The 13138-nt window shown below is 41.0% G+C and overlaps 1 protein-coding gene across 4 annotated transcripts in view; it reads left to right on the top strand.

The window, feature by feature from the left end:
• HOOK3 (hook microtubule tethering protein 3) overlaps nucleotides 1–13138 on the top strand; it is a 126266-nt gene that overhangs the window by 101968 nt on the left and 11160 nt on the right. For all 4 annotated transcript variants that reach the window (XM_004382093.3, XM_023736661.1, XM_023736659.1 and 1 more), the window contains 4 exons: nucleotides 5606–5688; nucleotides 6278–6378; nucleotides 8745–8849; nucleotides 9008–9079. In XM_004382093.3, the coding sequence (XP_004382150.1) occupies nucleotides 5606–5688; nucleotides 6278–6378; nucleotides 8745–8849; nucleotides 9008–9079 (361 nt within the window). The remainder of the gene's footprint in view (nucleotides 1–5605; nucleotides 5689–6277; nucleotides 6379–8744; nucleotides 8850–9007; nucleotides 9080–13138) is intronic.

The following is a 13138-nucleotide window of genomic DNA, read 5'->3' on the forward strand; positions in this document are numbered from 1 at the left end:
AGAGACATGAGGACCTCATACCACCAAGAAACCAGTGCCAGGAGCAGAGTGCATCCTTTGGACCTGAGGTTCCTGTGCTGAGATGCTCCCAGACCAAGGGAAGACTGATGCATCACAAGGACCTTTCTCCAGAGCTGACAGAGAGACAAAGCCTTCCTCTGGAGTTGATGCCTTGAATTTAGACTTGTAGCCTACTAGACTGTGAGAGAATAAATTTCTCTTTGTTAAAAGCCATCCACTTGTGGTATTTCTGTTAGAGCAGCACTAGATGACTAAGACACCTGGCATTCTTTCAGTACATCTCTGTGCCTTCACATGGCCTTCTTGTAAAGACACCAGTCACTGGATTTAGGGCCCACCCCAATTCAGTCTGACCTCTTCTTAAATTAAATACATCTACAAAGACCCTATTTCCAAATAAGGTCATATTCAGAGGTGCAGGAGGTTAGGACTTCAATATATCTTTTGGGGGGACACAGTTCAACTTACAACAGAACCCATAGATATCTCAAAAGATTTTAATTGCATGCAAATTTAAAACTACTGTGAGACCATTTTATGCACACCAAATTGATAAAAATTTAAAAATCAGACCTACAAAATATTGCCAAAGATGATGAGCAACACTAACTCATCCGCTGCTGGTCAGATTATGCACCATTTTGTATTTACACATATTCTGTGACCCAGCAGTTCCACTCCCATGTGTGTATGCACACGTGCACGTGTATACCCTAGATTCCTAGAGATACTGTTATCCATGTGTACCAGGAGACGTATAGAAGAAGGTATGGAACAGCATTGTTTGTAATCACAGAAAAATGGAAACAGTACAAGTGCTCATCAATAGTAAAATGATAGAATGGGGTATATTCAAACAACAGAACACAATACAGCATGTCTTAGTTATCTAGTGCTGCTATAATAGAAATACCACAAGTGGATGACTTTACCAAGCAGAAATTTATTCTCTCACAGTTTAGGAGGCTACAAGTTCAAATTTAGGGCGCCAACTCCAAGGGAAGGCTTTCTCTGTCTGTTGACTCTGGGGGAAGGCCCTTGTCTCCTTTCAGTATCTGTGGGCCCATCGTTCCTTGGAGTTCTTTATGTGTCTTGGAATGAGTCTTCCCCTTGGTCTACCAGGTTCTCAGCTCAGGGACCTGCGTGCTTTTCTCCCGGCTCTTCTTTCTTAGGGGTAGTGAGGTCCCTCTCCTTTCTGCTTGCTTCTCTCTCCTTTTATCTTTTGTAAGATAAAAAGGTATGACTCAAGCAAGGGTGTGAGTTGAATAAAAGATGTGACTTGAGTAAGCCCATGACTTGAATCATGTCCATTAATAAGTCACACCCCACAGTAATCCTGCAGAGTTTTAGGATTTACAACACATAAAATGGAGGATAATTACATACATCAGATCATAAAATGGAAGACAATTACACGGTAGTGGGAATCGTGGCCTAGCCAAGTTGACATATATTTTGGGGGGACACAGTTCAATCCATGACATTCCACCTTTTGGCACTCAAATTCATGTACTTGCCACATATAAAACACATTTACCCCATTGTATCGTCCCAAAAGTCTTAAATCAGCTCCAAGTCCAAAATCTCATCTTCTGAATCATCTAATCAAATATGGGTGAGACTTTAGGCGTATTCCATCCTGGAACAAAATTCCTCTTCATCTTTGAAGCTGTGAAACCTAGAATACAAGTTATCTGTTTCAAATGTACAATGGTAAAAGAGGCACAAGGTAGACATTTCCATTACAAATGGGAGAAATTGGAGGGAAAGAAAGGATAACAGGTACCAAACAAGTCCAAAACCCAGGAGAACAAATTACATTAGCTCTCAAAGCTTGGAAATAATCCTCTCTTCTCTGAGACCATCTAAGTGATGGTCTTACCCTCCAAACTCTGGGTGTTGGCCATGCTTTCTGGTTGTTGGGTGGAGGCCTTTCAGCCCTGGGCTTCAGCTCCGCTGTCCAGGCCCACTGGGATGGCAACTTTGCTCCCTCAGCTTCGGCCAGCCCCATTCTCCTAGTCCATCTAAGTGGCGACCCTATCCCCTCAGCCCCGGCAGGCCCCGTTCTTCTGCCCCTTGGGCATGGCAGCTTCACTCCCTCAGTTTGGGTGGCTGCCCCATCACTCTGGCACACCTTAACGGCAGCCGCACACTCCAGAATTGAGTTGGCAAAGATCCGACTCTTTGAAACCTAGGCTATGGCCCCACCCTTTGAAACCCCAGAAGACTTGGCCCCACCCTTTAATACCAAGGCAGTTTTGCTTCCTGTGCTCCTTCCAACAGTTGTAGCTGATCACTGAGGTGCTCCAGAGATGGCTCTTTTCTTTTCTTGGAGGACAATAGATGTAGCTCCTTTGGCCTGTTTCCTTTGGCCTGTAGAATTCCAAGAGACAGCGTTCTTTCCTTCCACTCTTTCTCTGTCCTCTTCAGTCTAAGTTGATGGGTTTTCTGCTGTGGTAGTTGGTTAAATCCACCAGTCACAGGCTTAATCTCTTTAACAAAAGATTGTGTAGCCATGTACTTAGTGAACTTTCTAAGACACATGTCCTTAATATGTACAACAGAATTTTCCAAATCTTTTTAAGTTGTGTTTTCATTTTGCACAATTCATTTTTCAATCCGTCTCTTTTCTGTGACATTTTACTATAAGCAACAAGGAGAAACCATGCGGCCCCTTTAAGATCTTGCTTAGAAATCTCATCAACCAGCTATCCAAGTTCATCACTTACAAGTTCTATTCCACCAAACATTTGACCATAATTCAGACAAGTTCTTTGCCACTGCATGAAAAGCATCACCCTTCCTCCATTGTCTAATCATGTGTTCATTATTTTCTTTTAAAGCCTTACCAGAAGCACATTTGATGTCCACATTTCTAGCAACATTCTGTTTCTGGCACCATATGTATTCTCTAAAATGATAGAGACTTTCTCTGTAGTTCTTCTCGCTTCCTTCCAAGCCCTCATCAGGATCACCTTTGGCATCCATAATTCTACCAACAGTCTCTTCAAGGCAATCTAGGCTTTTACTATTAGACATCTTTAAGCTCTTCCAGCCTCCACCCATTACCCATTTCCAAAACCACTTCCACGTTTTAGGTATCTGTTATACCAGCACCCCACTCTTCCAGTACCAAATTCTGTCTTAGTTATCTAGTGCTGCTATAACAGAAATACAAATGGATGTCTTTAACAAACACAGATTTATTCTTTCACAGTTGAGGAGGCTAGAAGTCCGAATTCAGGGTGCCAGTTCTAGGGGAAGGCTTTATCTCTGTGTCAGCTCTGGGGGAAGGTGCTTGTCTCCTTTCAACATGTATGGGCCCGGCGTTCCTTGGAGATCTCCATGTGTCTTGACATCAGTCTTCCTGTGTCTAGGAGGTTCTCAGCACAGAGACCCTGGGTCCAAAGGACATGCTTTTCTCCTGGCTCTTCTTTCTTGGTAGTAGTGAACTCCCTCTCCTCTCTGCTAGCTTCTCTCTCCTTTTATTTTTTGTAAGATAAAAGGAATGACTTGAGTAAGGGTGTGACTCCAGATACACCCCACACTAATCCTGCAGAGGTTTAGGATTTACAACACATAAAATGGAGGATAATTACACACAGCAGATCACGAAATGGAGGACAGTTACACGGTACTGGGAATCATGTCCTAGCTAAGTTGATTTTTTTTTTTAATTGTGCTTTAAGTGAAAATTTACAATTCAAGTTGGTTTCTCATACAAAAATTTATACACACATTGTTATGTGACCCCAGTTGTTCTCCCTATACTATGACATCACACTCCTCCTTTCTACCTCAGATTTTCCGTGTCCATTCAGTCAGCTCCTGTCCCTTTCTGCCTTCTCATGTTGCCTCTGGACAGGAGCTGTCCATTTAGTCTCTTGTATCTACTTGAGCTAAGAGGCACACTCACTCTTCATGAGTATCATTTTATGTCTTATAGTTCAGTTTAATCTTTGAAGAGTTGGCCTTGGGAATGGTTTTAGTTTTGGGCTAACACAGAGTCCAGGGACCATGTCTTCCGGGTCCATCCAGTCTCAGTCAGATGATTAAGTCTGGTCTTTTTACTAGAATTTGAGTTCTGCACCCCACTTTTCCCCTACTCCATCAGGGACTGTTTGTTGTGTTCCCTGTTAGGGTGGTCATTGGTGGTAGCCAGGCACCATCTATCTAGTCCTTCTGGTCTCAGGCTGATGGAGTCTCTGGTTTATGTGGCCCTTTCTGTCTCTTGGGATAATATTTTCCTTGTGTCTTTGGTGTTCTTCATTCTCCTTTGCTCTAGGTAGGTTGGGACCAATTGATGCATCTTAGATGGCTGCTCGCTAGGTTTTAAGACCCGAGATACCACTCACCAAAGTGGGATGCAGAACATTTTCATAATGAACTTTGTTATGCCAATTGACCTGATGTCCCCTGAAACTATGGTCCCCAGACCCCCACCCCTGCTACTCTGTCCCTCAAAGTGTTTGGTTGTATTCAGGAAACTTCCTAGCTTTTGGTTTAGTCCAGTTGTGCTGACTTCCCCTGTATTGTGTGTTGTCCTTCGCTTCACCTAAGATAATTCTTGTCTACTATCTAGTTAATGAATACCCCTCTCCCTCCTTCCCCACCCTCGTAACCAACTAGGTGGATATATATTTTTTTGGGGAAACAGTTCAATCCATGACAAGCAGTAAAAATGTGTTAACTAGGACTAACACATCAACATAGTTGAATCTCAAGAGCATAATGTTGAGTAAAAGATGCAAGTCACAGAACAATACATACATAATGACACACTAAATACTGTGTAGGGAGAATGACACATATTACACAAATACTAGCAAGAGATTTGCTTTCTGTTCATTCTTTTACTTTTGTATTAGAATATAACTTACATACAGCAAAGTACACAAATTCGAAGTTCCTAAGTATACAATTTGATAAATGTTTACCTACATACATAGGTAACTCAGATCAAGATACAGAATTCCCGCAACCCTGCAGAATTCTTCATTCTCCCTCCCAAACTCTTCCACTATGCTGATATTTATCATCTTTCATTAGTTTTGCCACTTTTTGAACTTCATATAAATGGAATCACATAGTAATACCCTTTTGTGTCTGACTTCTTTTGTTCAGAATCATTCTGTGAGATCCTTCCATGTGGTTGCATGTATCATTAGTTTCTTTTTTATTGGTATGTACTATTTTGTTGTTGTTCCTATTTTTTAGAACTTCAACTTTTTTTTGCAACAAGATTTTGCATTGTAAAACCTCTACAAAATTTTCAATTTAATTTTTACAATGTCTTTATTCCAAAATAAGTAAATAAATAAAGATCATTAAGGCCTCTGTAACATCTTGTACAGATTACTGTAAAAGAAATGATTAGTGTTTTAAATGTAGATCTTTGTATCTGTTTTTAATTTATTTGGAAGATATATTACATTCATGTTGCTTTAGTCTTTTCATCTTTCTTTCATAGCACATATGTGCTGTGCCAGTGTATTTCCAAGAGTAAAGAATTAGATCTTTGCTTGAAGCGGGAAAAAATAAAGAAGCAGTGCTAGGTGACGCAGTGTTATGTATTTTGCAACAGAGAGAAGCTGCATGAAGCAAATAATGAGTTACAGAAGAAGAGAGCCATTATTGAAGATCTGGAACCAAGATTTAACAACAGCTGTGAGTTTTTCCTCATTAGCAGAGTTTTAAGTTGGGTTAGCCATTTACTACCCTAATGGTAGTGAGTTTAGGTAAAGTTGTTTGTTTGAGAATTGAGTCCTATTACATGTTCTAGCAATTAAAGAATTTGCATTATTTACAGAAAGAGTATGCAGTCATCTTTCTAATAGTCCTTAAATTTCTAATTATAGTTGTGAATTTTTCCTTAACTCTGGAAGCTAATGAATATTTTATGAAATGGGATATTTTCAGAGTGTGGTTGCATATAAGGCAGTCAAACCTTTACTTCCATTGCTATTTACACTTGTAGGTACCTTGATTTTATTAGTTCTTTTGTGTTGAGGTGGAGCAGGACAGACTTTTACTTTTTAATAGATACACTTTCATACTGGAGTTTTTATTTATAAGAAAAGCTTTTTGTAAAAAAAAATTATAAGTTGGCTTTTAGAGAGAGAAAATTATATAAAGGAATAGATCAATCGCCCAAAACTGTAACCTATTTATTATTATCTTTGTCAGTTGAAATATTTTTAAGGATATTACAATCTATTAAAAAAAAAAACTTTTTTTTACTGTATCTCATCTACAGCATTAAAAATTGAAGAATTACAAGAAGCTTTACGGAAGAAAGAGGAGGAAATGAAGCAAATGGAAGAACGATATAAAAAATACTTAGAGAAAGCCAAAAGTGTAAGTATAAATTTGTGGGCATCTCACTGTACTTTCTGAGCATGTTTCACTGAAGCCTTGAAATACAGTGCACGTATAGTGACTTCTCATGCAGAGAGTGATCAGGAGAAGAACAAAAGAAAACAAAGAAAAAGAGTCTGAACAAGAAGCAGTGATCTAAGTAGGTTACCCTACAGGTTACTTACTAAATTATCAAGAAGAAAATGCACCTTTTACAAAAGAAATAACTGGGAGTCAGCGCCATAACCAGTAATCAAAATTAGCGACACTAATGGTGGGACAACCAACATCTTGTGCTTCTGATATCAAGTATCATTGCCAATAATAAACCAAACCAAACCCTTTACCGTCGAGCTGATTCTGACTCATAGTGACCCTATAGGACAGAGTAGAACTTCCCCATAGAGTTCCCAAGGAGCGGCTGCTGGATTTGAACTGCTGACCTTTTGGTTAACAGCCGAGCTCTTAACCACTGTGCCACCAGGGCTCCTTGCCGATAATATTTACCCTGAATCTGATCAGTCTTCTCGATCTCACTTCTAGTTCACAGAATAAATCAGATTATTGGAACAAGTTAAATAACACCTTGAGGAAAGTATCAGTTAAATCTAGAATTTGGGATAAAAAGTCAATGTCGTGATGCAAAAAACAGGATGGAGTCTGACCTCCTCACTCTTCACAAGGGGAAAGGAAAATCAAGATCAACAGCCCAAGGCTGATTCCTATGAGTTGGAGGTCAGACATGCCTCCTGTCTTCACCATCTTTACCAATTCTGATACCAACCGTCCCTTCCACAGCACTCTCTAATTCTCTGCTGGGTTCAATAATTCATTGCAATGGCCACACAGAACTCACACACAATACTCACGATTATGGGGTTTATTAGGGAAGTAACAGATTACAGTGCAGGTTCAGGAGCACTCAGCATACAGTTCTTCCATCAGGACAGCCTCTTCCCAGCCGTGTTCACAGGCATGCCTCTCTGGCCCTCAGCCTCTGCCTTGCTCAGGCAAGCATTAAAAGCTCTTTTAGTCCCTGCCAGTAAGTCCCCAGAGGTACCCCAGGCACTCAGCTTTCTTGCTCCATGGGCCAGGAAGCCCACTGTGCTGTCCCCTGCCAGTCTCTCCTGCCACCTGTCTCTCTCTCTGTCTCTCGGTCTTCTCATGCCAGGAGCTTCTCAGTGCAGGGATCCTGGATCCAAAGGATGTTCTCTCTGCTTCTGGTTTTTCTTCCTTGGTAGTGGTGGGATCCTCTCTTTGCACTGGAATTGGCTCTTTTTTAAGCCAAAACTGACGAATCCCCTTGGTGGGCCACAGTTGCCTTATTTGCACAGTCCCACCCAATCACTTGGGTGAGAGTTACAAGACTACAAGACCATGGCTAGAAAGGCCACACAAAATTGATCCATCACACCATACATGAGAAACAAAAATAAGCAGGGCTGGTGGTGGCAGATGGAGGGGGGTGCTGGTCTAATTTAAAAGAGCCCAAAGGGACCTAACTGCCAAATACAATGCAATGACCTTTGGATACCAGATTGGAGCAGAGAGCTATAAAAGCCATTTTGAACATAGTTGTGGAAATGTGAATTTGAACCAAATAATGATGATTTTATACAATTGTTCATTTTCTTATAGATAATAATGTTATTTTGATTAGTTAGGAGATTGTGTTTATTCTAAGGAGATGCATGCAGAAGTATTTAAGGGTTCAGTATCAAGAGGTCTGCACATTACTTTAAAATAGTCCCAAAAATGAAAGTGTATGTGTATGTGCGTGTCTGTAGAGAAAGAGAAATGTGGCAATTGGTGAATCTGGGTTAAAGGTAAACAGGTTTTGTCTACTCTTTCAACTTTTCTATAGGCTTAAACATTTTGATAGTAAAAGTGTTGAGGGAAAAAACTTTCTCAAAAGACCTCTAGTTGATCAGCCAGAATTGCATCCAATGTCCATGCCTAGATCAAACCACTGGCAGAAGAGGAGATGGGGCCACAATGATAGGCATAACCAAGTCAAAAACCACTTCCTGAAGTACACGTCTATTCAGAGGCAGACGACTAGCTGAACCAAATTTAGGATTCTGTTAATGAGGAAGGGAAAAAGGGTAAACAGCTGTCAGTAGTGTCTGTTGTAGTATTATTTATTAATTTAAACTCATAATTACTTATTATAATTGATTCTATTTCAAAATTAAAAAGTTACATCAACAGAATATTATTTCTTATGTTCAAATTTTAAAGTTTCCTTGTAAAATAGCCTTTGATTCTCATAAGGTTTATCTTTGATTTTTTTTTTAATAACTACTTCTATGGATGTTACAGTATTCTTTAATTTCAAGACTTTTTTCATTTATTACTTTTTGCAGGTTATCCGTACTTTAGATCCTAAACAGAATCAAGGAGCAGCACCAGAAATACAAGCTCTTAAAAATCAACTCCAGGAGCGGGACCGACTGTTCCATTCATTAGAGGTAGTTGACTACACTATACAATAAATCATTTTTTTGATTCTTTGTTTTATAAGAACTTTTCTATATTGCACAATCCTATCCATGCATTTAAGCAGTGAATTGTAAGTATTTTACAAATATCTAGTTATTTTATATCTTTACATGTGCTTGTTTTTTAGAAAGAATATGAGAAAACGAAGAGTCAAAGAGAGATGGAGGAGAAATATATTGTTAGTGCCTGGTACAATATGGTAAGAAAACAGCACTGCAAAACAGATTGCAAAATTTGATGACTATGTAATGTTTATTATGTTCCCCTTATTGTGGAAATAATTCTACCAAATGAATCTGAAAGTAATTGCTGTCCTAACACACACTAACCAAACCTTAATCCTTACCTTAGGGCTAAAAGCAGATAAGAGAACGACCATAACCAGGATTAGAGCATTTTGAACACATCATTATTTTTAGAGTTTGACTTGTTGAAAAATAAATGTTAGTTTGATTTCTGCCTCTCAGAGCCATTTATCCCATGGGAAAGAGACTTATATCTAAACACAGATGTGGTGGCTTTTGTTTTGTGGGACTATTTCAGTATCCTTTGCAGGAGTGGTACTTACACTGAGGATAGCTTAACCATTTCTCAGGGTTTGGAAAATGTTCACATTGTCAGACTCTGAACCCCTAAAGGTTTTGAAATTAAATATTCCAACAGACAAAACTTTAAATACATTGCAGGGAAAAACAAATGCTTACCAATATTCTAGGCTTCATTTAGATTTTCCAGATATGAATAACAAGATTTTGAAGGATGCAGGGGTAGTGATTTCCACTACATCCCCATTCAACTCGCCTGTTTGACCTGTTCAAAAAACAGATGGATCTTGGAGAGTAACAGTGGATTATCAAGAACTTAATGAGGTGGGACTCCAACTGCAGCTGCTGTTGCAGATGTGTTTTCATTGCTTGAGCAAATTAATACATCTTCTGGTACCCTGCTATGCAGCTGTTGATCTGAACAATGCTTTTTTCTCTATTCTGGTTTCGAAGGAACATCGGAAGCAATTTGTCTTCAGCTGGCAAGGCCAGCAGTACACCTTCACTGTCTTACCTCAGAAGTATATCTACTCTCCAGCCCTGTGTAATAATTTAGTCTGCAGGGACCTTGATCACATTTCCCTTCCACAAGACATCACACTGCTTCTTTACATTCATGACATTATGCTGCTTGGACCTAGTAAGGAAGACATGTCAATGACTCTGGACTTATTGGATATTTGCATGCTACAGGGTACGAAATTAATCCTACAAAACTTCAGGCACCTTCCACCTCAGTGAAGTTTCTAGGCGTCCAGTGATATGGGACATGATGAGATATTCCTTCTAAAGTGAAGGATAAGTTGTTATATCTGGCCCCGCCTACAACTAAAAACAGGCACAATGCCTGGTAGGCCTCTTTGGATTTTGGAGGCAACATATCCCTCATTTGGGTGTGCTACTCAGGCCTATTAACTGACTTGAAAAGCTGCTAATTTTGAGGGGGGCCCAGAACAAGAGAAAGGTCTGCAACAGGTTCACGCTGCTATGCAATCCACTCTGCCATTTGGGCCACATGATCCAGCTGATTCAGTGATGCTTTAAGTGTCAGTGGCAGATAGAGATGCTGTTTGGAGTCTTTGGCAGGCCCATATTGGTGAATCACAGCACAGACCCTAAGGATTTTGGAGCAAAGCCCTGGCATCATCTGTAGATAACTACTCTCCTTTTAAGAAACAGCTTTTGACTTGTTACTAGTTCTTAGTAGAGACTGAACGCCTAACCATGAAACACCAAGTCACCATGCAGCCTGAGCTGCCCATCACGAACTGAATGTTGTCTGACCCACAAAGTCAGACATGCACAGTAGCACTCCATAATCAAATGGAAGTGGTATATACGAGATTGGGTGTGAGCAGGACCTGAGGGTACAAGTAAGTTGCATGAGGAAGTGGTTCAGATGCTCATGGTTTCCACTCCTGTCACATTACCTGCCCTCTCCCAGGCTTCGTGTGGAGTTCTTTATGGTCAGTTGACTGAAGAAGAGGAAACTCATGCCTGGTTTACATATGGTTCTGCGCTATATGCAGGCACGACTCAAAAGTGGGCAGCAGCAGCAGTACAGCCTCTTTCTGGGACTTCCCTAAAGGAACAGTAGTGAAGGGAAATCCTCTCAATGGGCAGAACTTTGAGCAGCGCACCTGGTTTTTCACTTTGCTTGGAAGGAGACGTGGCCAGTGTGCAGTTGTATACTGATTCATGGGCTATGGCCAGTAGTTTGGCTGGATGGTCAGGGACTTGAAGGAACATGATTAGACAATTGTGACATGGAGGTATGAGGAAGAGTTATGTGGATAGACTTATCTGAGCGGGCCACAGAAGTGAAGATACTTGCGTCTTATGTGAATTCTCACCAAGGGGTGACCGTAGCAGAGGAGGATTTTAACCATCAAGTGTATAGGATGATGCATTCTGTTTAAATCAGTCATCTTCTTTCTCCAGCCACTCCTGGCATTGCCCAACAGGCTCATGAACAAAGTGGCCATGGTGGCAGGTATGGAGGTTACGCATGGGCTCAGCAACATGAACATCCACTCACCAAGGCTGTCATGGCTACAGCCACTGCTGAGTGCCCAGTCTGCCAACAGCAGGGACCAGGACTGAGTCCTCGATATGGCACCATTCCTTGAAGTGATCAGCCAGCAACCTGGTTACAGGTTGATTACACTGGACCACTCCCGTCATGGAAAGGGCAGCATTTCATTTTCACTGAAATAGACATTTACTCTGGATACAGATTTGCCGTCCCTGCACACCATGCTTCTGCCAAAACTACCATCTGCAGACTTACAGGATGCCTTCTCCACCATCATGGTATCCTACACAGCATTGCCTCAGATCAGGAGACTCACTTCACAGTTAATGAAGTGTGGCAAGGAGCCCATGCTCATGAAATTTGCTGGTCGTACCATATTCCCCATCATCCTGAAATAGCTTCCTTGATAGAACAATGGAATGGCCTTCTAAAGATGCAGTTATAGTGCCAGCTAGGTGGCAGTACTTTGCAGGGTTGGAGAAATGTTCTCCAGGAGGCTGTATATGCTTTAAACCAGCATCCTGTATATGATGCTGTTTCTCCCATAGCCAGGCTTCACCATTCCAGGAATCAAGGGGCGGAAATGAGAGTGGCACCATTCACTATTATGCCTAGTGACCTCCTTGTAAAATTTTTGCTTCCTGTCCCCACGACCATATGCTCTGTGAGTCTAGAGGTCTTAGTTCAAAGGGAGAAATGCTCACACCTGGAGAGACAGCATGGATTCTATTGAACTGGAAGTTAAAAGTGCCACCTGGGCACTTTGGACTCCTAATGCCTCTGCATCAACAGGCAAAGAAGGGAGTTACCATACTGACTGTTGTGATTGATCCTGACTACCAAGGGGAAATAGAATTGCTGTTGCATAATGGAGGCAAAGAAGAGTATGTCTGGAATGCAGGAGATCCCTTAGGGCATCTCTTAGTCTCTCGTGCCCTGTGATTAAAGTCAATGGAAAACTACAGCAACCCAATTCTGACATGCCTACTAATAGCCCAGACCCTTCAAGAATGAAGGCTTGGGTCACCCCACCAGGCAAAGAACCATGACCAGCTGAGGTGCTTGCTGAGGGTAAAGGGAATATGGAATGGGCAGTGGAAGAAGGTAGTTCTAAATACCAGTTACATCCATTTGACCAGTTGCCGAAACGAGGTCTGTAATTGTTATGGGTATTTCTTCCTTGTATGTGTGCATCAAATATTTTTGTTTTCTTCTCTTACAGAATATAAGATGTAAACAGGGCTAGTGACTTTTCAGTTATATGCATGTTAGTTGTATCATGTTAGGTGCAAGTATGACTTTGTAATTGTCTTTATTTAGAGATTGTGTGTGGTCTAAGGAGATGTGTACAGGTGCCAGGTTGACAAGGGGTGGACTGTGATGGTTAAGGCTGTGTGTCAACTTGGCTGGGCCATGAGTTTCAATGGTTTGACATTTATGTAATGATGTTATCCGGCAGTTATGTAATGATGTAATTTGACAGTTATGTAATAATGTAGTCATCCTCTATGATGTGATCTGATGTGATCAGCGAGCCAGTTGTATGGGGAGTTTCCTTGGGTCTGTGGCCTGCATCCAATATATATGGATGTTCTGGCAAAGCTCGCTGGCTTTTTTTCACTCTGAATCTTGCATCTGGCTCATCATCTGACCTCTGGTTCTTGGGACTTGAGCCAGT

This window comes from Trichechus manatus, unplaced genomic scaffold (genome assembly GCF_000243295.1).
Source record: "Trichechus manatus latirostris isolate Lorelei unplaced genomic scaffold, TriManLat1.0 scaffold00090, whole genome shotgun sequence".
Taxonomy (NCBI): Eukaryota; Metazoa; Chordata; class Mammalia; order Sirenia; family Trichechidae; genus Trichechus; species Trichechus manatus.